Source organism: Cydia pomonella, chromosome 1 (genome assembly GCF_033807575.1).
Source record: "Cydia pomonella isolate Wapato2018A chromosome 1, ilCydPomo1, whole genome shotgun sequence".
Taxonomy (NCBI): Eukaryota; Metazoa; Arthropoda; class Insecta; order Lepidoptera; family Tortricidae; genus Cydia; species Cydia pomonella.
In genome coordinates, this window is record NC_084703.1 from 27,291,755 (window position 1) to 27,319,582 (window position 27,828).

The window sequence follows — 27,828 nt, forward strand, 5'->3', positions numbered from 1 at the left end:
AACTCCTGGCAGCTCATAAAAACGTGAAGTGCCCTATTTACACGATTATCAGCATTCACTCTCCTTTCAATGTTTTCATCATGTCCCTAGTGAACATGATTCCCAGATACATAATGTCTTTCACTTGTTCCACTCTTTCTTGATCAATCAAAATTTCAGTTTGTCATATTTTCTCCCTTTCCAAATACTATTACTTTCGTCTTGCTTACATTTATTTTCATTCCTTTCCTTTCAAAAGACCCATGCATTCTAGCTAGAATCTGCTGCAACTCTTCACCCGATGACGCTAGCAATACCAGTTTATCAGCGTAAAGAAGACTTTTTACGAGTAACCCACTCATTCTGAGCCCACATTCATCATTTCTCAAATGATGCAATGCAAACTACTGTTCATGAATAGATTAAACAGCCACAGTTACGCTGCACATCCTTGCCTAAAACCCTTTTCGATGCTAAACCATTCAGTGCACGATCCGTTTACTCTCACATAAGTACTGGAATGTCTGGAATTCTCATAAAGTGGTATGAAAGGCTTTTTTATAGGCTGAGTGACTAGAAGTAAATATTCAATTTAAATCGGAAAATAATTACAAAAATGTTTCTATTACTTGTTTGGGTAGTAAGTTATAATAATATTAATTCACGCAACGATGCATTTATACTAAAAGATATACTTATCTAGAAATAATGAGATCTAGTCAATGAGTGGAGTTCTGCAAAATATCATTAGTTTTTGCAATATATGAAAGTAGTTTTTGAATAAAACGATACTAAACCGATTTCTCGTTCATTTTCTAATTTCTTTAAAATATTCGAATCTTAACTCGAATATTCGAATATCTCGTTAGAAAAAGACAAATATTCGAATACCTGAAAGTTTAGAATATTTGCAATCGCTAAACCCAACGTAATCTCAATATAAAGTAAGGGGAAGTAATTAAATTATCAGCCGTTTTTAAAACTGATCTACAATTAGGGTGACCAAATGTGCAGTATTTTACGAGTTGTCCTGTATTTCAGGCACGACCTTCCCCGTCATTTTCCCGTTTCATTTTCCCGTAATTTGGTGAAACCAATACTAGACCGCGAGCCAGGAACAGATTCCCATGACCAATCGCCTCCCGGCCGAAAACTCGTATAGTGATTAACGGCTAGGTATGATGAACCCTCGTGGACGTCAGCTGCCGCTCCGTTGGTGGGTTGAGGAATGGCAGCCACCGAAACACGTAAAACAAAAAATAAAATTGTCATCGCCTCCCGTTTGATACATTGTCAAATGATAATTCAGATGCTACTGTTAATTTTAAAAAATCGTCAGCCGGTTATATCGCGGTGGTAAGAACATCAGCTGGTCGCATGAACATGTAAAAAATAAGCGCTATACTTTTTTATGATAGCAATAACAAATCATGAAACTTTGCATGTAGCATTTCATCAGGCGTTAACGCCTGAAAAGCCATCAGCGGATTACGCAATTTACACATTACGCATACTTTAAATGTTCCTTTAAATGTTGGTGTTTATATTTTAAATGTTCATTTTACAGCTGACGGTCTTTCCACGGCGATACAACCGGCTGACGGTTTTTTAATTTAAAACAGCATCTAAACTATCATCTGACAAAGTATCAGCCGGGAGGCGATGACTGACGAAATATGCTCCTGGCCCCCGGTTCATACGGGACAGTACATTGTCTCGTAATTTTATGATTCAATGGCAATGATTGAATGGTGAAAAAATGGGCAGCTGAATTCAAGCGTGGACGAGATAGTATCGCAGATGACCCTCGTCCCGGGAGGCCAACAACGGTGACTAACACGGACAATGTGGCATATAATTATACTTTTTGGACAGATTTGTAACTATGGACGAGACGTGGGTCCACCACTATACACCAGAGACCAAACAGCAATCGAAGCAGTGGGTTCGTCCTGGATCTCTGCCTCCCAAAAAAGCCAAAGCAATTTTGTCGGCCAATAAAGTCATGGCATCTGTTTTCTGGGATGCAAAGGGAATAATAATGGTTGACTATCTCCAGAGAGGTAAAACTATAAATTCCGACTATTATTGCGAGTTATTACGCAAATTACGCGAGGCTCTGAAGATAAAAAGACCTGGAATATTGACAAAGAAAGTTATCTTCCACCAGGACAATGCACATGTTCACACGTCACTAAAATCGATGGCGGAGATAGCCAAATGTGGGTTTGAATTATTGCCCCACCCACCCTATTCACCCGATTTAGCACCATCGGACTTTCATCTGTTCCCCAATTAATAAAAACATATGGGTGGTATGAAATTTTCAAGCAACGCCGAGGTCCAAGCCGAGGTGGATGCCTATTTTGAAGGTCTCGAGGAAAGCTTCTTCAAAAGTGGTGTAATGGCTCTGGAATCCAGATGGAACAAGTGCATTCAACTCGACGGGGACTAGGAAAAGGGAATCAGCTAGTTTTTTATATTTATTATTAAAACACGGTTAACCATGTATACTTAGGACAATATAAAACAAAAATTGTACTTTAGCTTAGGTACGTAAAAATAGGAACTTAAATATGCTATTGATATGATAATGCAATTGAAAGTTGGCCTGACTTCGTTTTTATCATAATACAAACATAAAAATAAAATTAATACAAAAATGATAACAATATTTTCTTAATTAATATGAGTATTGTTAATTTTAATTAAATGATACGATTACTTATATTTAAATATAGATAATAGCCTTACACATTTATCCATGTCTGTGGATCCCTGTGGCGGTGGCCATAACAAGACACCATGTGAATCATATCAATTTTGATCCATTGTTTTGACATATAGTGATACTGCATGCTTTAGTACTTAGAAATAAATCTGTAATAGTATTGTTTACGTTTATCGTATTATATTAATGCATGTTTGTTGAACCAAACATTTGTAAAACTTAAATACTTTATCTACGAAATGTATAAATAATAATTATGAATTCTATGTACCTATTCATCAAATTTGATAGAAAAATGTTTCTCATATAAGTGAAATGTAAATTTCTTTTTGAGAAAATAAAAATATTCTTTAACCCGATATAGTCGTTAAAACTTAGGATCTCGTCTGTTTGGGGTGATATGTTCAGAATCGAAATCCACGCTTCGTGAATTTTGATTGCAGGTAAGTGTGCTATCGCGGCACATTTTGCAACGCAGCTGCATCCTTCACGCGAATTGGTTGCTCCAAGTTTATCTGCATTAGTATACACGGCTTGCTTATAATGGAAGAAACAGCCACTTATTTTCGCTGTCGGGTATAAACATTTAATCGCATTAGCCGCTGTTATTTCAAAATGTATTTATATGATCAGGTTCAAAACTAGGTATATTTTCTTTTATGTAGCAACGCATATATGCAAGGAACCACCTTCGTGCAATTTTCGTCAGAACCAATGTCGCCATGAATTGTGTACAACTGAACAAACGGCTCAGGCACGATTTTAAAAGTTCCATCAATAAAAAAGGTTTTTAATCCAGCAATCCACTGCTTACACTCATTTGTTATAAAAATTATAATGTCACAATCATTAACGCAAACAAAGTTTTCAGAGAGATGTACAGGTATGGCCACATCTTCGAATGTCTCGAATTTCGACGATCCTGCCAATTTCTGGCGTGCTTTATACAAAGCATCTCTAACACAATGAAATGGTGGTAATTTGTCAGAATATTCCTCACGCATAAATTGTCTCATATGCTGTTTGTACATCGTTGGGATGGGCTTATAATCAGTAGAAACTTTTTTTTTCAACTCTATAATTTCTTTTTCTATATCGATAGACTCGTAATCCGGCTCACAAGAATGGTTGACATCTCGCAATATGCTTGTTTCTGTTGCATTTATTACTACAAATCCCTTGCATGAATTCTTTTTATGGCAATTCCACACGGAGGAACGTGGTTTTTTATTGGTTCGTTTAAAATAATGGCGATATCCACCTCGTATTAATATACGCCCTCCATGAGTACTCTCTAAGAAAGTAAATGCACATGGTCCTGACGATCGCTTTTGGGGTTCATCACTCGGTTCCATCATATTTCTCCTGGCTATTTAATACCAATATTCATAAAACAATTTATTACGAATATTCATTAAAACTTCAAACACAATGACATTGACGTTGTCCAGAATGTCCAGTACCCCTAGTGTAAATAAATTCGATTTCGAAACGTGACGTACGCGTTTGCGTTTAGTCTCATTTTGTATTGGATTTAGAAAGAGCGCGCCAAGCGGGACGTTTTGGAAACTCAAAATCCTATACAAAATGAGACTTAACGCAAACGCGTTCGTCACGTTATGATGTCGATCAAATTTACACTAGGGGTACAGATAATCACGGTGAAGTAGAATAGAACTCGTTACTCATCTAAAAAGATTTATTTCTAGTGCTTATTATCTTATTATCATCAACTATCTATGCCTAAATATAATAGTTCTAAGAAGTTTTCACGACCACGCCCGCTTAGTGTTTATGCTAATAATATGGTAAAGTTGCGTCTTGCGAAAAAAAAGATTAGATATTAAATCGTGTGACAAAAATAAACTAGTGGAAATATATTCTATTAATAAATTGGCGAAAAATTGCATCGGTAAAGATGCGTGTAGCAGAAATAACGCCTAGAAAAAAAATCGTGTGACAAAATTATCTGTTGGTAGAAATAATGTATAAGATAATAAAGAAAATGGGGAAAAACGCAAATGGAACTAAAAATACTGGGAAAATTTTTTTTGGGGAATTCATCTATACAGTCTCTTAGAGAATCATTGATGTAAGTGTGAGAAGCAATCATTTAAAAGGGATGTCAAAAGTTTCCATCGCAATTGTGCAGTTAATAAGAAAACACTGACAAAAATTATATATACGAAGTTTCTGACATCCCTCAGTATTCACATTTTTTATGTGTAAAAAAAAACTTAATCCTCATGGGTACAGTCAGCGTCAAATACTTTGTAGCAGTCAAAGTGGCCAAATAGTTCGGTACACCATACTAAATATATGGTGTACCGAACTATTTGGCCACTTTGGTTGCTAAAAAGTATTTGACGCTGACTGTACCTCATGAATTTCATACAAAAACCTCCGAGGACCTAAAATCGCCCTACATAAAAGGCATTGGAAGAATGAGCTGAGTGTGCTTCAGGGTAATCTTATCCTAATAAAAATTTGTACGCGTGATCAGAAAGAGTTAAAGCACGCATTAAAATAAAGAGTGACAGCTTCATTAATTCAGCTATTTATATTCTAAACACATTCATTTTGCCCCTCGTACATATTATATCTATGGCAGATATTTGGAACACATTCCAGTGTATCCAGTGAAACACACAACAGGGTTCGGCGGCAAACTTTTGAAGCGAAAAACCAACCACAGTAGAAAAGTTGATTGGACTAGTCTAATTCTAAACTGGTCTAATCTAAGCATTAATTGTGTTATGTCCGTGTCTTGAAGAGCCGCATTTGCAGGCCCAAAGAACCGCATGCGACTAATTTGCGGACTCCGGAATTATCCTTAGGTAAAACTTACTTGTAAATTAAAAGATGTTTGGTCGTGGAAATCTGCCACTCGACGCCTCTCAGCACATGAGATACTCCCATCAGATAGTCATCAACGACGTTAGCAAAGTGATAAGTTGGGAACCCATCAGATTTCATTAACACCGGGTCTCCTTCGTTGATAGAGACATCATATGCAATGCCACCAAAGATCAAATCTTCAAAAAACTGGCATTCAGATGACAGCTGCAGTGCAAGTAGAGATTATTTGTTAGAACGAATTGAAGGCAAGCTTGTATAGCCAAGCACGCTTATGTATTTGCCTCCTTCAACCCTTCTTATACGATTGTTGGATAGTTTAACCTGTTACTAGTTGTTACTACTCGTAACAATCGAGTTATATTTTTAATGATAAGTAAACTAGCTTCCGGATATTACAGGTTGATTTACGATAGCTAGCACGAATTGATTGAACGAAATTTTCATTGTATGAGTAACACCTGTATCGGCATCCAGTCAGAGCCACCATTTTATTGGTTAATATGATAGATATATTTATTCCATTCGTGCCGGCTCTTGTAATCGATGCGTATATACTTATATTCAACCAATACCTACGTATAATATCTACTCAATTTAGACAAACTGACACAGAATTAATCAAATTAACTTGTTTTTATTTTTATAACTTGGTTAAAGTAATAAAACAATTATAGGTGAAGCTAAATTTGTGGGTTTCAAAGTCCCATGTTAAATTATTTCCTTTCTTGATGTCTTAATAGCTTTCGCGATAGAGACGCTCGAACACACAATGTTTCACGTTTTGACTAATCATTAGGATGTTCCACAATCAGGCAAGGATTACTATGCTAGTGAATTTTAATTAAATTAATTTGAACTGTTATAAGGCATATGTATATGTGCCTCAAACTCACGAAACCCAATATAGCAACTAATGTCTGTGCGGAAAGAAAAGAGTCGTGGAATGTATGGGGCCCATTCCACGACTCTTCTCTCTCCGAACAGACTATATCAAAATTTACTTTATGCGTTTTAAAATAGATAGGATGAATCCGAGGTGGCCACAGATGAGAATGATTCACTCTCATTTGTTCCCGCCGAGGAATATTTCGTTCAACTACAAACGGATGCACCTAGGTATTCTAATCTGTGGCCGGCAGGCATAAATGGGAATGAGTCATTCCCATCTGTGCTCGCCCCTTTAAGAAGCAGTAGGTTCAGAAAACGTAGTTCGAGTCTCGATTTGAATCCAGAGTTTTTGACTGACGCTCGATAGAAAAAGAATCACGAACATAAGTCTAAAATGCACTTTAACAGTTGTAACAAATTATGTGCAAAAGCTATAAATATAAAAATTGCCTCATAAAGTCGGCAACATCATGTTTGAGGGATGGGACGTATCGATTACTTTTTATTATTAAAACGTACAAAAAATTAAAAATAAAAATCATGATAATCGCGCCGCAGTACATGGCACGCATTTTCATTTCGCTCACGCTTACGCTCAGTGACAGTTACAGAACACGAACTTACTGAGCCTCAAATGGAAATACACCTAATTTACAATTTTTTCTGCAATCAATGACGCTCTGGCTACTAGCGAAAATTCATTAATTGTATAAAATGTGTAGTCTAAGGAAAAAGTACCTAGTACTCTCTAGTTCGACAGCTAAAATAGATGGCGCTGTTCAATGCTATATGTTTTGTGGTAACTAGACTTTCAAAAGTCAACTTCTGGTGAGATTTTTTTAGGAAGATTTCTTTGTATTGGCGCCTAGCCTTTTTTAAGACATGATTTACTGAGTTATTTGAACTTAACAGATTAAACATTAAAGGTACTAAATCCTGGCGTAATAAAAATAATTGTACCTTAGCGTTTTTTCTTAAAAATGAAATCGATAATTTGAAAAATTATAACGCCTGCAAAATTGTAATAGCAAGCAAAATATAAAATGAGTAAAACTTGGAAACCAAAAATAAAATGACTCGTATTATAATTGAATATGAAGGTACAAAAAAGGTACAAAAATTTGGCTTTTATAGAATTTATCAATAACCACGGGAACATAGCGTAATAAAGTACACCCGCCATTCTGACTGTCAGGATGGCGGGTGACCTGTTTTTTGGTGATAACTTTAAGTACCGTGAGGTACAAAAATTTTTAAACGAGGTACTAAATAGTACAAATTAGGTACAAAAATATGGTATGCTTTTCATTTGATTTTATTTAGGTACACCCGCCATTCTGACTCTCACAACTTCTGACAACCAGAGCTACCGCATAATGTACGAAGACTACGGGGCTGTACACCGTCGTCTAAATTAGCTGTCAAATTCGAAGCACGGATTCGTCTTAGACTAGGTACATAATTATGTATCTCATATTTATACTATCAATGATTTTTAGTTACTAGTAAGCAAGGATTATGAGCCACACAAACCTTGAATCTGATACAGTTTGGAGTACCTGCTTTCAACTTTTCCATGACTTCTCCAAATGACAGATTACGACATCTGTTATCATACTTTGGTATACTATGTGTTCTCACTGCATCTCTACGCAGCAAATTCAATCTACGTTCTGTACAGAAACATCTATATGCTGTATCGTTGTCAAGGAGTTTACTGATGTATTTCCTGTAAACAAAATCACAATAACAATAATAAGACACGTAATTTTTAACTTAAACTATGTACCTAACTATCTACCTACCTATACAGGTTGTAACAAAAATAGTGGGGATCCGTTTAAGGGCATATTCGGTATCATGTTCTTATTAAATTTTGTGACAAAAAAATATCCTCCTTTTTCCTAATCAGAACACGATACCGAATATGCCCTTAAACGGATCCCCACTATTTTTGTTACATCTTGCATAAAGTAACATGTCCTAAGTAATTCCTAAAATTTGGTTCACAAAACGACTATTTGGAGCTATGTGATAGATACAGACCAAATAAGTAGTTGCTGAAATAATGTCAGTGAAAGTATTTGTTACAAATTTTCTATCTAAAGTGATAACAAATTTTCTCTGTTTTACATATATTTACTGTCTTTATATGATGTATGCATATAATATAATATGAGCCCTGAAGCCCTGATCCAAATGTTCTCGTCTAGTCAGGGCATTTTTTTAGGCTCTCACATATACAAAAATAATGTTTTAGATAAAACAAAATCTATAATATTTAAGATTAATACTAAAGTAGTTTAATTTTCTACGAAAATATTTTACAATAACAAAAGGATGTTTGCAGGATGGCCTTTGCTAATTACCACAGAGCTTTTAGTTAGAAACTATAATACCCTACACAACATTTCAACCCTCATTTTTTTCTCCTATCCTAATCTGAATGAAGGATTAATTACCAAATTTTCTAAAATGTTATAGGGACCAAAGGCCATTGAAAAAAATTAGAGCTCTCCTGTTCCTTTGTAAAAAAAATAATAACACCCTGTATAATGACGTCCACGTCTGTCTGTATGTCTGTCTGTCCGAGGCTTTGCTCCGTGGTCGTTAGTGCTAGAAAGCTGCAATTTGTCGTGGATATACAAGGTGCCCGCGATGAATCGGAAAAAAATAAACCACGTAGGTCATAAAAAGGAAAAATCTTATACAAATTGAAGTCAATTGTGCCAAAAAAATTTTTTGTTTCTATTTGTATGTTTTTATACATAATAAGTACACGTTCTTAGAAAATTTATGGATTAATATGAATTGGTACATATCAATAAAGCCGACATAGTCGTACAATAAAATCTATTTTTTTAGGGTACCTCCCCTACTCGTAAAGTGGGGTGATTTTTAGGGTTCCGTAGCCAAATGGCAAAAAACGGAACCCTTATAGATTCGTCATGTCCGTCTGTCTGTCCGATTATGTCACAGCCACTTTTTTCCGAAACTATAAGAGCTGTACTATTCAAACTTAGTAAGTGGATGTATTCTATGAACCGCATTAAGATTTTCACACAAAAATAGAAAAAAAACAATAAATTTTGGGGGTTCCCCATACTTAGAACTGAAACTCAAAAAATCTTTTTTCATCAAACCCATACTATCTATGGATAGGTCTTCAAAAATAATATTGAGGTTTCTAATATCATTTTTTTCTAAAATGAATAGTTTGCGCGAGAGACACTTCCAAAGTGGTAAAATGTGTGTCCCCCCCCCCCCCGTAACTTCTAAAATAACAGAATGAAAAATCTAAAAAAAATATATGATATACATTGCCATGTAAACTTCCACCGAAAATTGGTTTGAACGAGATCTAGTAAGTAGTTTTTTTTTTAATACGTCATGAAATTAAAAAAAATATTTTTTTTTTTATCATACCCATACATGTGGGGTATCTATGGATAGGTCTTCAAAAATGATATTAAGGTTTCTAATATCATTTTTTTCTAAACTGAATAGTTTGCGCGAGAGAACCTTCCAAAGTGAAAAAAAGTGTGTCCCTGTAACTTCTAAAATAACAGAATGAAAAATCTAAAAAAAATATATGATATACATTACGATGCAAACTTCCACGGAAAATTGGTTTGAACGAGATCTAGTAAGTAGTTTTTTTTTAATAAGTCATAAAATAAAAATATTTTTTTTTTCATCAAACCCATACGTGTGGGGTATCTATGGACAGGTCTTCAAAAATGATATTTAGGTTTCTAATATCATTTTTTTCTAAACTGAATAGTTTGCGCGAGAGACACTACCAAAGTGGTAAAATGTGTGTCCAACGTGGTAAAATGTTGAACGAGATCTAGTAAGTAGTTTTTTTTAATATGTCATAAAGGAACCCTTCATGGGCGAGTCCGACTCGCACTTGGCCGCTTTTTTTTTTTTGCTTCAACCCTACAGTGTGGGGTATTGTTGGAAAGATCTAAAAAATATGAAAAATATAGTAGATGTAGGGGATATTTATCTTTAGACATGCAAAGTCTCCAATTGCAAGTAAGTTCAAAGGGAAAAATCATAGTCATAAATCTATTACTTTAATTAAGTACTGATTATGTAAATTTGCCTATTTGTTTAACTCTGGTGAAAGGTACCATTTCATCTCTTGATTAACAATCTACTATACTAATAGCTCCAGTTTAGCTTATTGTGACGGAAGGGTAACTATGGAACCGTACACTGAGCATGGCCCGACATGCTCTTGGCCGGTTTGTACAGTCAGCGTCAAATACTTTGTAGCAGTCATGGTGTCCAAATAGTTCGGTACACCATACTAAATATATGGTGTACCGAACTATTTGGCTACTTTGGTTGCTACAAAATATTTGACGCTGACTGTACCAACGTCTTATCCAATCTACGTCATATCCAAAATTCATCAGCTTAGCACGGTGGAACACTGTGAAATAAATGTAAATAAAATAAAAAAAATGTACTTACTGACTTTTATGACTATGTAACGTATGTATCTGTAAAAAATAACTGCCTGCCGGCCGAGATGCCACTCGTGTTCAATTTCAATTCGCAAAGGCAAAGATAAATAAATATGAATGAAACTTATTAGTATTTATTCGAACAACTACCTGTTTATATATTAATTAACAATATCTAGGAGACCGAGCTCTGCTTGGAAAACATATAAAAACTAAAAAAATGCGCGTTTTCCCAGAGATAAGACCTAGCTAGATCAATTCTTCGCCCCCTAAAACCCCCATATAGCTAATTTCATCGAAATCGTTAGAGGCATTTCTAAGATAGCTGCATATATTACATAGCTGCAGTAGGGCGTAGCGCAAGTAGAGCTAGAAACCTTTTCGCATATCCAAATGTTCGCACCTATCACGGTTCTACACCCACGTACCGAGCAATAGAATTACTAAATAACTTCATAGCTACAGTCCAAAACGCAGACATATTTTCAGACAAGTGGCCGTCCGTACAAGTTGTAGTAGAGCTAAAAAAATTATATTAATTTATTTTTTTAACTCTACTTATGTTACTTAATATCAGTTTTTTTTAAATCTCTATGTAACTTAATGTACCACTTATATGTATGTTTAATTCTAGAGATAATTCTAAAAGTGTATAATGTGTGTAATACAATTTTACTAATTTTATGATCTGACTACATATGTATTAACAGTATAAGTGTGTTGGCTGCAAACTTATACTTAGTGTTTGCCTGAATAAAGAAGATCCCCCAAAATATATAAATGTTCAAGATGTCAGGAAACCAGTATGTGTTATAGGCAAAAGCAAATTTCGTTTCGAAAAATTCCCGAAAACTATTGCATCTCGGTTGGAGCTGTACAGCAATTTGGAAAAAACATGAAAAACTTGGAACTGTGGCGAACTTGCCTGGAGCCGATCGCATGCGATCAACTCAATGGGATTACTATAATTGTTCGATTCAATAGGATTACTGTAATTGTTCGATACGTGAAGTTAAATCCAAAAATATCATGCAGAGTTAGTTGTTAGGGAAATTATGTATCTAAAGGTCAGTTCTCGAACTATACGTCGCAGGCTCAGAGAATTGTTTGAAAAAAAAAGCGGCCAAGTGCGGACTCGCCCATGAAGGGTTCCGTACCATTTATGACGTATTAAAAAAAACTACTTACTAGATCTCGTTCAAACCAATTTTCGCTGGAAGTTTGCATGGTAATGTATATTATATATTTTTTTTAGATTTTTCATTCTGTTATTTTAGAAGTTACGGGGGGAGGGACACATTTTACCACTTTGGAAGTGTCTCTCGCGCAAACTATTCAGTTTAGAAAAAAATTATATTAGAAACCTCAATATCATTTTTGAAGACCTATCCATAGATACCCCCACACGTATGGGTTAGATGAAATTCACAAAAAAGTGAAACAAAAATTATGAAAGTAACACAAAAAAAATTATAAACACCATTTCACATTGAACAAAAACATACATATGATAACTATCTAAAAAAATTAAGATTTCTTTTTAGAAATTCGACTTTGACGAAAATACCAATTGCCTACCGAATTAGCGAAACCATTAGTAAACATTTCTAAATGCCGAATTTTGAGAACTACTTTATTACCTACGAGCTATTTTTAACTTGCAAAGTTTGTTTGCGTGTTCGGGTCAAATTTAGCAACTGAATTTTAATGTATTGTCCTCAATCGATTCAGATAAAATTTTGCATATACATATACAAGTTTAGTTGGATGACAATGTAATATGCATTTATGCATGCATGTTATGTCATTCTCAGTCCAATATGGCGGACAGTTCAAGATGGTGCACTCATGAAATGGGTAGGTATAAGAAAAAAAGTAGGTATATTATAGAAAAATAGCTTAGAACAAGTTAATCTCGTGAAAAGATTTATTTTATATCATATAGATAAGGGATTTTGTAGCTATGCATTAGGTATCTAAGCATAATAATAAGGGCGATAATAAAACTTTGTTTAGGTAATACACTTTTTAGTAAAATAAAACGCTTACAATTTACAACTTATATACTTACATACATTATATATACATTTGACCAGCAAAAAACTACGGTTTCAGTAGAAATGTATTCTTTAGAAATACCAATGTGACCAAACCTTTAGGTAGAAATATTTGTGTTACGTCTAAGGTCCGACCGAGATCTCGGTCTCGGTCTCGGCATTCTCGGCCAAAAATCGAGCCGAGATCTCGGTCTCGGTTCTCGGCCAAAAATCGAGCCGAGATCTCGGTCTCGGTTCTCGGCCAAAATTGGCCGAGATTCCTGCCGAGACCGAGACTAGGCAGTGAGCTAGCAATTGGTGAATTTGAATTAACCGCGCACGAGCGTCCGTTTCTAAGCCACCCGTTGGTTGCATTGCCCGGTTGGTGTGAATTTTTTGGTTATTGCGATTGGTTTCGTACCTAAATTTTAGGCCAATTACTTATCAAATACTACCTGTTGGAATCGGACAGGCGCGGTTGCAAGTAATGACTTGTTCATTTGGTTCTCTTCGTTTTGAGGTTGTTGTTAAATTGCGGAAGAGTTAATAAATGAGTGTATATTGTTATCGAGATGTAACTTAAATTAACTTGATGTGAGTGGAAGATGACACTGGATATTTTGATACTTAATATATTTGTGTTTACGGGAAAAAGCATAGCAGTAGGTGAGTACAATACGATACCGGTGGCGGATTACTGTCGTGGATGATTAGACATAATTTCGTGCGAACTTTGCGGATGCTATTCAATACAATTTTGACGAAACTCGCGATGTGGTTGTTGGGTCATATGTTGGTTTTCATTTGATGTGGCTTATGTGGCCTGCGAACAACTTTTTAGTAAGGCTGGCCAGTTAAACGACGAGCGTCGTCACAGTTTAATTTAACGGACCGTAACGCTGTAAAATTACCTTTGGGTTATAATATAGAACTGTTTCATTTTAATCATTGTTATTGTTCCTCTTTTTGTGCACATCCGTACTGAAAAACCCGGCCAAGTGTATGTCGGACCACGCATAATGGAAGGTTCCCTACCTTCATACAATACAAAAAGCCGTACAAGCAAGAGAGCGTATGTTGGTGGCACTTACGTCGCGTCGTTTTAATCAGAAGATTAGATGATTAAGCTTTTATTATTTAAATATTTTCCGATTTGTTACTCTCCCGGTTCAAAAGTTAGAGGGGAGGGGACACACTATTTTTGGCTTTCGGAGTGATTATTTCCAAAATATTTAATCAAAAAACGTTTTTAGCAATGTTGTTATTTTTAAAGACCTATCTAATGATGTGCCACATGTTACTTTTATTTGAATTTTTACTTTTAGTTTCATGTATGGAGTGCCCCCTTGAATTTTTTTTTTCTAAAGTACTAAGTAGCGATTCACATAATACACCTACGTTCCAAATTCGTAATAAAATATATTGTATAGTTTTCGAGTAAAATGACATACGGACAAACAGACAGAGGTGACGAAACTATAAGGGTTTCGTTTTAAGGAAGCCCAAAAATACTATTGAATAGCGCTAAGAATTGATTATGATAACTTTTTTCTGATAAATCGTCGAATTTCGACTATTGAAACATTTTAAGTGCAAAATTCGTGTTTTTTCTTCTATTTTATAAATTCTCGGTCTCGGTCTCTGTCTCGGCCGAGAATGCCATTGAATTTTGGTCTCGGTCTCGTTCTCGGCCGAAACCCAAAAAGCGTTCTCGGTCGGACCTTAGTTACGTCACACAAAGTCACACAAAGGAAGCCAAATTCGACGCCGCAATATGTTTCATCGAGTGTACAATAAAAGTTGTATCGAATTCGGAAAATCTCGATTGCCATGCCAATAGCCATATAATTTATCTAAACAATGTGAAAACAGTAGTAAAAAACGGTTAGCTTACCTGTTTTAACTGTAATCCAAAATTCCAATTTTTTTGTGACAAAATTGTGAAGCACTGATGTTCTCATCACTGCTCGAAAACCAATATGGCTGACGACACGTGTGTCTGGGCGGCTACCGGGAAAATCGAAATTCGTCAATTGCGGGCATTTTTCTCTGTCACTCTAATTACGTCTTAGTGAGAGTAAAAGAGAAAGATCCCCGCAATTTGCGAATTTCGGTTTTCGCGGTAGGCCCCCTGCGCTGGCGTAGGTTTAGTATTGCCACGAGTGATATTTTTAACCGCCTTTAACCGCGTAAAATAGCGTAACACAAGTGTGTAACACAAAGGAACGAAAATCTGTCCCCGATCTTCTTGATTTAAGTCATAGAATATCATGTTGAACCTGTCTTGATGAAAAATCATTTGATAAAAGTTTTAGTTAATATTAAAGACGACATGAAAAAAAAACCACGCTAAACCAATTTACACTGAAGTTGTGAATTTTTATTTATAGTGGAGTGTTGCGAAGACATATGCATTTTGTATGGGAGAAAAATTACGAACATTTTAAATTCAATTTTTTTTTTATACTTTAAGCAATGTTTTACTCTTAATGTGTGAAATTCCTGTTAGCATATAAGCGGCACTATATTTGGAAGTGCATAAAATGCAATTATTATTTTTTTATAGATAATTTAATGTTGAAGACAATTCATGGTTGTGGAAAGTACACTTTGTTTGCAATTCAGTCTTTGACGAAAAAAGATTTTTTGAGTTTCAGTTCTAAGTATGGGGAACCCCCAAAATTTATTGTTTTTTTTTTCTAATTTTGTGTGAAAATCTTAATGCGGTTCATAGAATAAATCTACTTACCAAGTTTGAACAGTATAGCTTTTATAGTTTCCAGTGGCGGATCGTTCAAAGAACTCGATTCCCACCGGCTTGTCTAATTTCAGCCTGTTGAGTACTTTCATGATCGGTTCATGGAGAAAAGGAAATCAAAATTAGCTCCGGGTTCCCTACGAATATTTGTGACGCGCCGCCACTGATAGTTTCGGAAAAAAGTGGCTGTGACATAATCGGACAGACAGACGGACATGACGAATCTATAAAGGTTCCGTTTTTTGCCATTTGGCTACAGAACCCTAAAAAGCTTCTTGGAGTACTGGAATTCAGTATTATTGACTGATGAAACTAATTTCAGCAATCTGGACATAGAAGCCGGTTTATGGTGTGGCCAAAAACCTTACGAAGCGTTGACAGTACGTAATTGACAAAAACACTGTTAAGCAGGGCAATGTTATGGTGTGGGGCTCATTTTCTTGGTCTGGAGTTGGCAGCTTAGCTCGAATTAATGGAATAATTTTACACAAAAGATCCCTATAGGTCGAAGTATCTCCGCAAGGGCCCCCAAAAATCATAAGATAAAAAAATTGAATAATTACTGCTAAAGGTTACGTTGATATTTTGCAAGAATATTTAGAGATTTCTCTGCTTGAATTTGGCTTGTAGGACCGGTATCTATTACAGTGAAATAACGACGCGTAGCACACAGCTAAAATATCTGCTGCATTCTTCAAGGCAAATAAGATCAAAGAGCTTTGATGGCCCCCAAAATCGGCCGATATCAACCCTATTGAAAAATTGTGGTCATATTTGGCAAAATTAACAAAACAAATGGATGGAAAGGATTCCTTCTTTCTCCTTTCTCTGGAAGAAGCTTGGGACAATTTTGACCCGGAATACCTAAAGGAATTATTCGAAAACGTACCTCACAAATTAGCAGCAATGTTGATCGCAAAAGGAGGCCACATAAAATACATATTAGACTAGGTTTAATTTGAGATTGTGCCTACACTGTATGATTTAATTTGTCGAGAGCAAAATGAAGTGCTATTGATAATTACATTTGTAAATAAATAATTTTAATAAATCGTCAAATTTGATTAAATATGTATAATTGCTGATATCAACCCTATTGAAAACTTGTGGTAATATTTGGCAAAATTAACAAAACAAATGCCACAAACAAGGATTCCTTCTTTCTCCTTTCTCTGGAAGAAGCTTGGAACAATTTTGACCCAGAATACCTAAAGGAATTATTCGAAAACGTGCTTCACAAACTAGCAGCAATGTTGATCACAAAAGGAGGCCACATAAAATACATATTAGACTAGGTTTAATTTGAGATTGTGCCTACACTGTATGATTTAATTTGTTCAGAGCAAAATGAAGTGCTATTGATAATTACATTTGTAAATAAATAATTTTAATAAATCGTGAAATTTTATTAAATATGTATAATTAGCGATGAAATATGCTACATACAAATTTTCCTAAGGTATAATGTATGTAATGGAATTCATAAAGTAGTACAGGTTTCTAGAAACTTTCATGTTCATCACAATTGCTTGAAAAAGATCTTATTTCATGCTGGTATACTAAAGGACAGAGGCCTATATTGTTCCTGTGGGAGTAATGGATTGTAAAAAAAAGTTCCCTAGGGAGTTTTTTTTTTGTCACAAATTCATATGAAGAATGAAGGTTTACTTTTAAAGTACTGACGTTTTTAATTTAATATTTTGGTTTATGTTTAAAAACATTTAATTTCATTAATATAATAGCCGTTTAAAATATTTTTATACAATTTTCAATCGTGGCTGAATGCCAGATAGGCCTATGCCTTCGATGCCTGACCGGCCAAACAATGGCAATATGGTAAGCGAATGTTTGAAATGTTTTATTGAGACATATAAAATCTTGTCTGGACACTACAATGTTCCAAATATTAAAGACCTATATATATGAAGCCAAAATGTAAGGTTGAGAGGACACTCTAAAAAACTAGTCAACCCTCCATGTGCTAGCAACCCTAGGAAATACTTCTTGCCAAATTGTGTAGTAAATGTGTGGAACTCTCTTAGTATAGTCAAGTTAAGAAAAAGTATGGAAGTAAGTCGTGTAGTCGTGCTTTTTTTGGATTTGTTAGATGGCGCAACTAGATTGATTCCCCCGAGTTGCACCGTTTCTATTATGTACGGAAGACCGTTAAATTTTAGGTATAAACTATAAAGTGCCGTAATTTTGGAGTAAATTAAAAGCTATTAGGTTCAAGCTAAGTAGTGTATAGAGAACACTTTGGTGCATAGTATATCTTAATTAAAAAGATGTGCAATGTATGATACCCTAAAAAAATTTTTTTTTCGATTGCGGCTCGAGGATAAGTCAGTCGGTTGGTGCAATCTCAAGTTAAGCTTTTTAAAGCATTATAAACATTCAGTTAACTTTGCACGCCTGGGCAAATTATGGAACATGTATTTTTAATTATTTTGTACATTGTGCTTCGGGGGAAATTAAGAGAGACGTGAAAATTTTAAAAACGGTACTTATCTAAAGACACTACATTTGCACTAAATAAAATATAGATTTTTTTCACCGGAAGTTTGTCAAAAAGTAAATAGAATTAATCGCAACGAACTGCAAGCGAAGGTGGTTGGCAGCACGTGGCGCGGGGCGCGCGGGGCGGGGAGATAGCGCAGCGCGCAGCTAGGGTTTGCAATATCCGACAATTTTTCGGATCCGGATACATAGAAATAGGATATTAAGAACGACTGTCAAACTTCAAAAGTGCGACCAAAAATGAAATGCAGGTTTGTGCGTAAATTGTCTATGTGAGACCAAAAATAGTGATGTCATGTTACAACATATTAATAATCTATCGGTGTTTGACTGTTTTATCGACTACTTATTCAAATGTGTTTGACTGTATAAAAAAATGTTATACGAGTAGGTATGAAGTCGCTTCCCTTATGGTCATATAGGGCCCAAAAGGTGCCTATGAAACCAGCATCATATTTTAGTATGTTGTTAAGCATGTTATTCTGACTAAAAAACCAGACGTCATCAAAATGGCCGGTGCCGTGTTCAGAATATTGCGTATACCACAGCAAGTAGGTATATCACATGTAAGCTTGTGTGGGGTGTCATAAAAAGCAAAATTAAATGCGCTACAATATCGTTTATACATTTGACCTTGTAAATACCATAGTTTGCGAGAAATTTTAAGTTTTATTTAAATATTCCCGAAAAAAAAACCGTTTTTTGTTTTCATCAACTTTACTAGTAACTTTACAGGAAGACATTGTATCAAGATATGAATGCTATATTAATAAGCTATAAAATTCCATTAAAATTTTGAAAATCGGTTTATAAACAAGCAAATTACACTATTTTTGTTCCATACCGGATGACACCACCAAGAGTCGGATGGCTGTTTCAATACAATTTGCAAGGCAAATGATGTTTAAGTAAAGGTAACTTGCTGAACGATATTTATAGTAAAGTAATATTTTCGATAAAAGTATTATTATCAAAATTAAGAATACTGAGATCGTTTTATTGTAATTTACTCCGGATCTAGCTAATTAAAGTTACAAACTAATTAAACAAAAATATTTATTTTTTTACGTATTATTTTGTCCCAGAGCATGCACCTTCGCATGCGCAAAGCATAGTGTATTTATATCCATGTTTTACTCCCCCACACCCTGTACAGCGTTCTTTGCACTTGCAAGACAATAGCTCCTTGCAGAGGTGTACGCTGGTCCATCATTTTTCTTTCGCCAAGCCTAGTTGCAAGAATCTAGCATTTGTGGGTCGCTATTCAGGTAAATTGGTCCCAATGTGGGTCTCTTAAGCCCTTTTTATATGCTGTAGGAGAGCATCCTGTTGAAGGAATATACTCGATCGCTCTGGTTTTTCCTAAACAAGATCCTCCTCGCACTATTTACATTACCTATTTGTGTCCCTACTGGGAAGTTATATGTAGGGTTTGCAATTAGAATATTGTGATATTCTAAGTATTCGAATATCCACCAAAATAAATATCCGAATAAACTGATTTAGATAACACAGAAATAACATTTTTAACTATGTTTTAATACAATGATATCACCCCAACTAATTTTAAATGATTACTTGATTACTATAATAGCTAACATAATGTTATCTCTAAAACCGTACTTAATAAGGAGGGTTTATATCTGGATTAGCTGGTGCATAGTTGGAAATACATCCAATGCCTCACCTCGTGTTCATTCGTCATGAAATACTAACTATGAAAGCAATACTTACTTACTTCACTGGATCAGTGACCCAAAAAGAATCTTGGCCTTTGATACAAGAACAACGTCACTCTGCTCTATTCTGCACCACTCCACGCTAGTTGGATACTCCGAGGGCGTTTTAGGGCTACATCGCTCCTGCGGTATATCTTTTCACAGCCCGATTCTCTCCCGTCCACTCCAAGTGACCAAGCCTGCGAAGTCGTGCGGCTATAATCTCGCTAATTATATTGGGTGCCGCAACTAGCTACTCTAGCTCCCTATTTTTCCTACGCTTTCATCTTCTCTATCTTCATCTCTGATAGGTCCCAGAATATTCCGCCAGAATTTCGTCTTCTTCACTAAGAACTTGTTCTTTTTTTCTGATTCAGAGTCCAAGTGTAATACTTACCGATGTCATTCATCAAAATCTAATTATTGTCTTATAGACTTGAATCATGGACAGTCTACTGATCAGCTTGGACACTAAAACTCGGCGAAGCGCTGCTGAGCATCTTAGGGCATTTTGGATTCGAACATCTATCTCCTCTTCCCGATTACTTTAGGTAGGTCTTTTCTTTTCCATCTGCGGTGGCAGCATGGTTCTATTTTTATCACTTGTCACTATGCCCTTCATGACAAATGATAAAGAGCCGACCATCTTAGCCCTATTCATATGGAGATATTCTAGTGGTTGATTATCAGACCAATTTTCTCTCCTTCCTACTCTACTATCCTAGCCTTGGCCTTCAGGTTGCTTTTTTTTGAGCCTATAGCCCCAAGTCATCAGGATATCCAATGATCTAATGTTTGCATTAAGCAACATTCGCATTCATTGTATAAAGTTACTGCGTGACACCTGTATGTACCTATCAAAATTGATGTGCTGTTAGTATTTGAATTGATTAAATATATGAAAATACTATATTTAAATGACAAAATGGTATGGAATTATTCTTAAATTTCATTAGAAAATTGTTCCGGTTATAGGTCAATTACCATATTTAACGGATCCGTAATATCCGGATCTTATGATCCGATATCCGGATATTTCGGATATCCGGATCTCAAACCCTACGCGCAGCGATTGTTCCGAGACAGTTTGTTTGACACTTTTGACGGGCAACGAGCACAAATCTTTCTTCTGGCATTAAAACGGAACTATTGTTTTAAACAATCATTGAATGAACTAAGTAGTCTAACGTTTTCGTAAGTATATGGAAAAACGCGATTTTTCGAATTTAACAAACATTGAGCGTACCTGTATTTAATTTGTTGACTGTCTGTCTGCATACTCAGAAACCCTACTATTATTGCAGTACATGCCACTACTCGTGCCTCAAGAGCCGTGCTTCGTCGGTGCATCTACGCGCGTTCCTTCTCTTGCCACTAATCACGCGCTTGTCGCTTCTGTGTATTTATTGGTCTACGTTTTTGGTACTTGATTACAAAACTGCATGTTCCGTATAAAAATGCCAATTTTTTATGGAGTGCGAATGTAAACAAAATCAAATGAATATGATTGCATCAATTTCCAATAGTATTAAAATTTCCCCCGAAGTACAACGACAGTAAAACATGAAAAACTACTTTCCGGGTGTCGCACCATGGTGCGAATTTGACATTGGATTTAGATATTTTTTCTAATTATTTACTCAATTTGCACCGAGTACATTACTTTCCCCAGACCCGCAATGGCCAAAATAGTTTTTTTTTAATGTTGTATTTTTTTTTACCTGTTCCGTAGCTTAAATTAACATAAATAACACGTGCGAATTTAGATATTAGTGTTGTAAAACGTACGCCAAATTACACCGAGTACACCTTTTTTCTCTTCTTAGTTATAACCATTACATTATTTTCAGCCGATTTCACCCCTTTCCGGGGGGGTGAATTTAGTAACGATTGTATAAAGTTCGATTTTTAGCCCATACAAAACAATCCGTAGTGATTTTATTAGTCCTTAGAATTAGTTCCTGACTTTAGTGAAATTTGAGTTAATTTGACCGTACTATCTACCAGAAACTGTTGTCAGTGCACCATTGGTGAACTCTTTCAAAAATAGACTAGATACACATTTTAGAACATTAAAAAGTGCTAAATAAACACAAGTGCTGCAATTTACATGCATCAGCTCCAAGAGCTGCTAGTGTATCAAATAGAGTATAAAAAAAACATAAATAAAGCATTTCCTGTCAATGATGTAATTTTCAACATTTGAACAATGTCATGATTAAGAAAATATATGAAATGTTTCAGAAATTGCCCATCCCTATTCATGACCAGTAATCGAGGTTTTTGAATTCTACACTGCAGGATATCACGTTAAAATAGTCATATGTTGAAGCATTTAAGCATGCTATACCTTTTAAAAAACTCTTCAAAAAACGCTTTTTTAGGGTAGTAGTTATTGAGATCATTCACCCCGAGTGACAACCTAAACCTTGATCACCCAAACTATCTCTATACCATATTTCATATAAATCAGGTCAGCTATTTAAACAGGCAAGGTAATAGACAGACAGAGTTACTTTTCATTTATTTTATAACATGTAGTAGTGATTTTTTAAAGTGTTTGTATATATTAAAGTTGCTATTCAGGAACTAGGCTAATTTTAAAACCTTATTTTATTTCAATGTAAAAGTTATGGTCCTGTGTATGCACACAGATGTACACACATCATGTAATCTAGCATAGAACAGTACATTCTTAATATATAATAAGTATTCCTAAAAACTAACAATCTATTAAATGGACGCTTAGTGTGTTTTGCCTGTACTCTTTATTTACCAGAATAAAATATATTTAAGTTACTTACTGATATATATCGAGTCGTTCGCTTTGAATATAGGGGCCATGTTCACCACCAATGCCAGGGCCCTCATCACATTGAATGCCAGCCCATTGTAAATCATGAACTAGAGCATCAACAGAGCCTTCCACTTTCCGTGTCTGATCAGTGTCCTCTATACGAAGAATAAGTGAACCTTTGTGCGATTTTGCAAATAATTTGTTATATAGTGCAGTGCGTAAACCACCTAAATGAAGGTAGCCAGTAGGACTTGGTGCAAATCTGACTCTAGGGGTTTTGGATGTCAGATAACGGTTAGGTAAATACGATATGGGTGTTAGCAGCTTCATACTTGTATAAAACATGAGTACTGTAGGTTTTTCCTTTTGTACTCAATCACAATTTACAATTCCGTGCAATGTAGTGAATTCCTAGCTTTCTTTGCTTTTCAGAATGCTTTTTTTGCACCAGTTACATGTATACTCTACAACCGGCAGCAACAGAATTAATATTTTCGTACATATAATTGACATTTGAAGTTTATTCCATTCACTCACGTGAATCTTATTTTAACAATTATTATTCTTCAAGCATATTAAAAATCTGAATTTATATATATACAATAAAAGTTATTAATCGCAAATTCTCAATTAAATGAGCCTAAATGACAGTTAATACAAAGTTGAAAATGACAATCAAAGAGCATATAATCACCAAAGAGCATATAATCACTACATGACAATATTGAACATTGACAATTCAATGTTATATTGTATGTCTATGCAATTCAATTGACGCCATGCGATGGACCACAGATACATTATATAATATTCCTAAAGATGGAATCTATGCCAGCTTCACCGTAGCCACACAGAATCTGTGCAGAAAGAGAAGAGTCGTGGCAGAAATGGGAACTAACATTATCAGTTTTACATGGCAATCAAACGTTAGACACCGCCCGCGTAGCCACCCAATGTGGATATCGTTCACGCTCCGTGGCGAACGAAACGCAACTGTCACAGTCGCACTAATGGGGAAGAGTGATAGAGAGAGATGACTGCGCTACGCTACGGAGCGTTAACGATTGTGACGTTGGCTGCGGCCTGTCTAATAAAATAGTAAAACTTCTGTCATTTATATGTCATTATGTATCTTTATTTACAAAAATAGCAAAATTTATCTATAAAATGATGTAGCACAATCGGATTAGGACCAACCTCGAAATCTCTGGAAAAGTCATGAAATTTGATATGTATATAAATTAAAGGCCCCTTTTTCATGCCCACACCATTTGACATTTGGGGATCTCGAGGGATCGCAGCATCTTGGAAAATGTGTACCATCCAGGAGAAATTCGCGTTTGACTCTAAATCTACATTGTTTATGAAAATTTAGTGTAAGGCGACATAAAATCTTATTAAATTCTACACAATAAAGTCCTTTATAGATTTACGGAAAAATACATCTCTTAATAGAAAACTCGGAGGAATATGAATTCCACTTTTAACTATACATTTGTACGTGTTCCATCCTAATATTAACATTTTATTCGACTGCGACTGAACCAGAAAGTAAGGTTATGAGTTTAGGTACTGTTGATTCAGTACATCCTGTAGCTTAGGATACTAGGGGATTTAAAAAAAAATATAACAAATCGGTAGATTCCTCTTACCCTTAACAACTTGTTTACACTTGTTTTATTACAGAAAAATTAAACCAACTGCCTTGAGAGAACTCCGAATATTAAATCATATTTTTTTCTTCTAGCGCCTAAACTATTAAGCGGATTTCAATAAAATAGACATCAGTAGATCCATAATTAGTCCACGAGTACTATGCAATATAAAGTTACTAAAATTAACGGAGGAAAACTTTTTAGGGCTAAATAATTTGATTGCAAAAACAGATTTTAGGTTTTAAATGGGGTTCAAACAATAGTGACAGTAATCAAATTTGACGACTACAATTTCTGGGATCCCTATTGCTACCAGGGGTCTAAATTGCCAGCTAAAACAATGTTAGATTATACATCTATGATTTATGATGAATTTTGATTGTAATTTCGGACGAATAGCGTCCGTGGGACTTAAGGGGTTGGTAAGATTAAATTTATGTATTTGAATTTGGCAATAGTACGCTTATTTTATTTAAAGATTAAAATATTTCTTACCTTGAAATAATAATTGTTTCTTGGTTTATACTAAATACCCCTATAATGGAACAGGAACCGATAATGGGACACTGAACCACAAATTCTGTAAAATAAGTATCTAAAACTAGTTTATAAACACTAAACACTGGAAACATTTTACCATAAACAAGTCATAGAGCTGCTTAAGTTTGATGTTTCATTAAATTTGCAATTTTTTTAAGAAATTGGCGCCAAGCCAATAGTTGCCGTGGCACTGAAAAAAATACTTAGTAAGAATTCTTAACAACTCCGCTTAGAGAGGTGAGTACATATTTTAAATTATAGGTAATAATTATTTACCTCTTACCTCTTGTAAATTAGAATGTGTTTTGTTAATAGGGTTGTTTCCATCTACAAATCATAGGGCAGAATTGTATCCCAATAAATTCTTTTGGATTATAAGAACATGTTAAACTACTTTTAGGGGACCTGTAATGACCATATTTTTGTAAATATTGAATTTAAAATATCTTTTGGCACACGTCACGTGACCAAACTCGAAACGTAATTTAAGATTCTGGTGACGTCACAACTCTCGGATTGACACTGTTGACAGTTAGGCGATAAACAACAAATGACAAATGTCAGTTGACAGTTCGTATCTTCTACGTGTGTATGTAGTTATGTATCAAACCGTAAACTGTGACGTCACACAATTTTTAAAGAGCGTTTTGGGCGCGAAAGCATCTGTCAAAATATATTTTGTTAATTTAACATATTTAAAGCCGTTTTTAGTATAAAAGTTGAATTTTAGGGCAACTTTTAGTTAATATAGAACGTAATACAAGCGTTTCAAAAAATTGGAAACAACCCTATTGCATTTACCATGGGGTTAGGTACACATTGTGTTGTTACTATAGAGATGTAAACACTGTAAAACTGCATACCTCCTATGATGGGACAATCTTACATAATGATATTAATGATTCTTGCACTGTCATTTCATGCTTAAAGAATACATAAGTAAAATGTAGCAATCATGTCAGCTATTTTAAAATTTGACGTTTGTGACAGTATGGTATGATAACATTACTGCAGCGTGACATTACTGCTGGCCGCATTTCTGTTGCAAATGTCAAAAGCGATGTTGCTGCGAGTAGTATTGACTTTAGTGGCAGCAATGCAGTCGGCAGTCATATGGCGCTGCAATACTGCTGCAGTAATGCTGGTGCAGTCTGAATATGAACGGTACCTTAAGGTCTTGTTTAGACGGCGCGCAAACACGCATGGGCTTTTAGCTAGATTGTGGACTATTGAGGTTAATACATTGAATTCTGCCGACGGATCAAATACCGCAAGGTAATGAATCGACTTCTCTCTCTCTCTCTGTATCTCTCATCGTCAAAATGAGCCCTAATATATTGAATTGATAAATTAAATATATTTATTTTAAATTAATATCGATTTTCACTGTCCTCATTCTAATATTTCAGATCGCTAGGGTCATGTACTCATGTTCCATTATAGGGGATTCATCACTGGTTCCTTTCCATTACCGGGGTTCGGGTTCCCTTCCGGGTTCCATCAAAGTTTTGTGGTCCATGACTGGACATAAAAATCAGTATTAAGATCAGAAGAGATCTTTGTCTTTTACTCTCACTAAGACGTAATAAGACAGAGAAAAACGCCCGCAATTGATGAACTTTGATTTTGAAATAGAAATAGAATAATATTTATTGTAAAAACCTTCTACATACAGCGCCACTTCTGATACAAAAAAAGAACTTACTCACTAAACACTTAAAACTAAAAAAAAAATAGATGGCACACAGCAAATCAAGAGGAGTAACACAAAAATAAATATATATTGGCGCTGCTATAGTGGCTACAAAGGGACACCACTCAGCATATGCTTTGGTAATAAATACCACAGCGCTGGTCTTCCGTGGAGCCCCGGGCCGGAGGATAGCTTTAACTAATCACCTAACGGTAGTGACGAGCATGTACAATATTGCATCGCTTAAGATTTTCGCGGTTATAGCCCTGGATTCCATGTGGATGAGATTTATATTTTCTAATTAAAATACTTAAGGTGTTACGATGCCGGACATGTGTTTGAAAATTAATAAATGGTAGCCGTTAGCCGCTGACTTCGCTGGTTCGGCCATTTACTGAGGATGGGTGAGGATCGAGGTGTTAAGAGAGCTTATTTGGGACAACCGACTGGTCGCCGTCCAGTGGGTCGGCCCAGATACCGCTGGAGCGACAGTGTACAGGCGGATCTGTGCCAACTCAAAGCCGATAACTGGCAGGAAGTGGCACAGGATCGGGACAGCTGGCGTTCTCTCGTTTTGGAGGCCAAGACCCTCTTTGGATCACTGCGCCACAATAGTTAGTTACTTAGCCGTTAGCCGCCACTCTCGAATTCAAAAATGGTCACGATTTTTCACTTGTAGTCTGCCTCTTTCGCACTCATGCATGATATGTTCATATGCGTGATGGCTTACGTTTTGCACACTTTAACTATCTTTAATTTTTTAAGCGTCATCTACTCATCGCAGATCTGTGATTGCAACGTGTTTTCAAATTTGTCGCCTTTTTCTACTGACGGAAATGTGTGTCCAACCTATATTGAATCGATTACGTGTATATAATATATAAATAGTTAGTAAAACCGTTTCAGTATTAATATATAATGTATAAACGTAAGTCTGGAATGTTTAAGGACTTTGGATTTCAATTTTGGCAATTAATTAGTCTGTAATAGCTATCATTCCACCAATTTAATCATGCCGAAATAAAGACATACCTAATTAGAAAACTTACTTAAGTATTTAATAAAAATTGTGTAAAACTGATTCACATCGTGCCAACATCATGGTCACCCTAATGAGTTTGACAGTTATCGTCTTGTATTTTTATTGTAAAATTGAATGATTGTGGTTCACCTGTGAAA

The 27,828-nt window shown here is 35.4% G+C and overlaps 1 protein-coding gene across 1 annotated transcript in view; it reads right to left on the reverse strand.

Moving 5' to 3' along the window:
- The window catches only part of LOC133527707 (probable glutamate--tRNA ligase, mitochondrial), a 30,422-nt gene extending 7,003 nt beyond the window's left edge, over window positions 1–23,419 (reverse strand). Inside the window, exons 1-3 of the mRNA XM_061864845.1 lie at window positions 22,769–23,419; window positions 7,991–8,186; window positions 5,559–5,773 (exon numbers count right to left, since the gene is read on the reverse strand). Of these exons, the coding sequence (XP_061720829.1) occupies window positions 5,559–5,773; window positions 7,991–8,186; window positions 22,769–23,106 (749 nt within the window). The 5' untranslated portion in view covers window positions 23,107–23,419. The remainder of the gene's footprint in view (window positions 1–5,558; window positions 5,774–7,990; window positions 8,187–22,768) is intronic.
- Window positions 23,420–27,828: the final 4,409 nt, after the last annotated feature.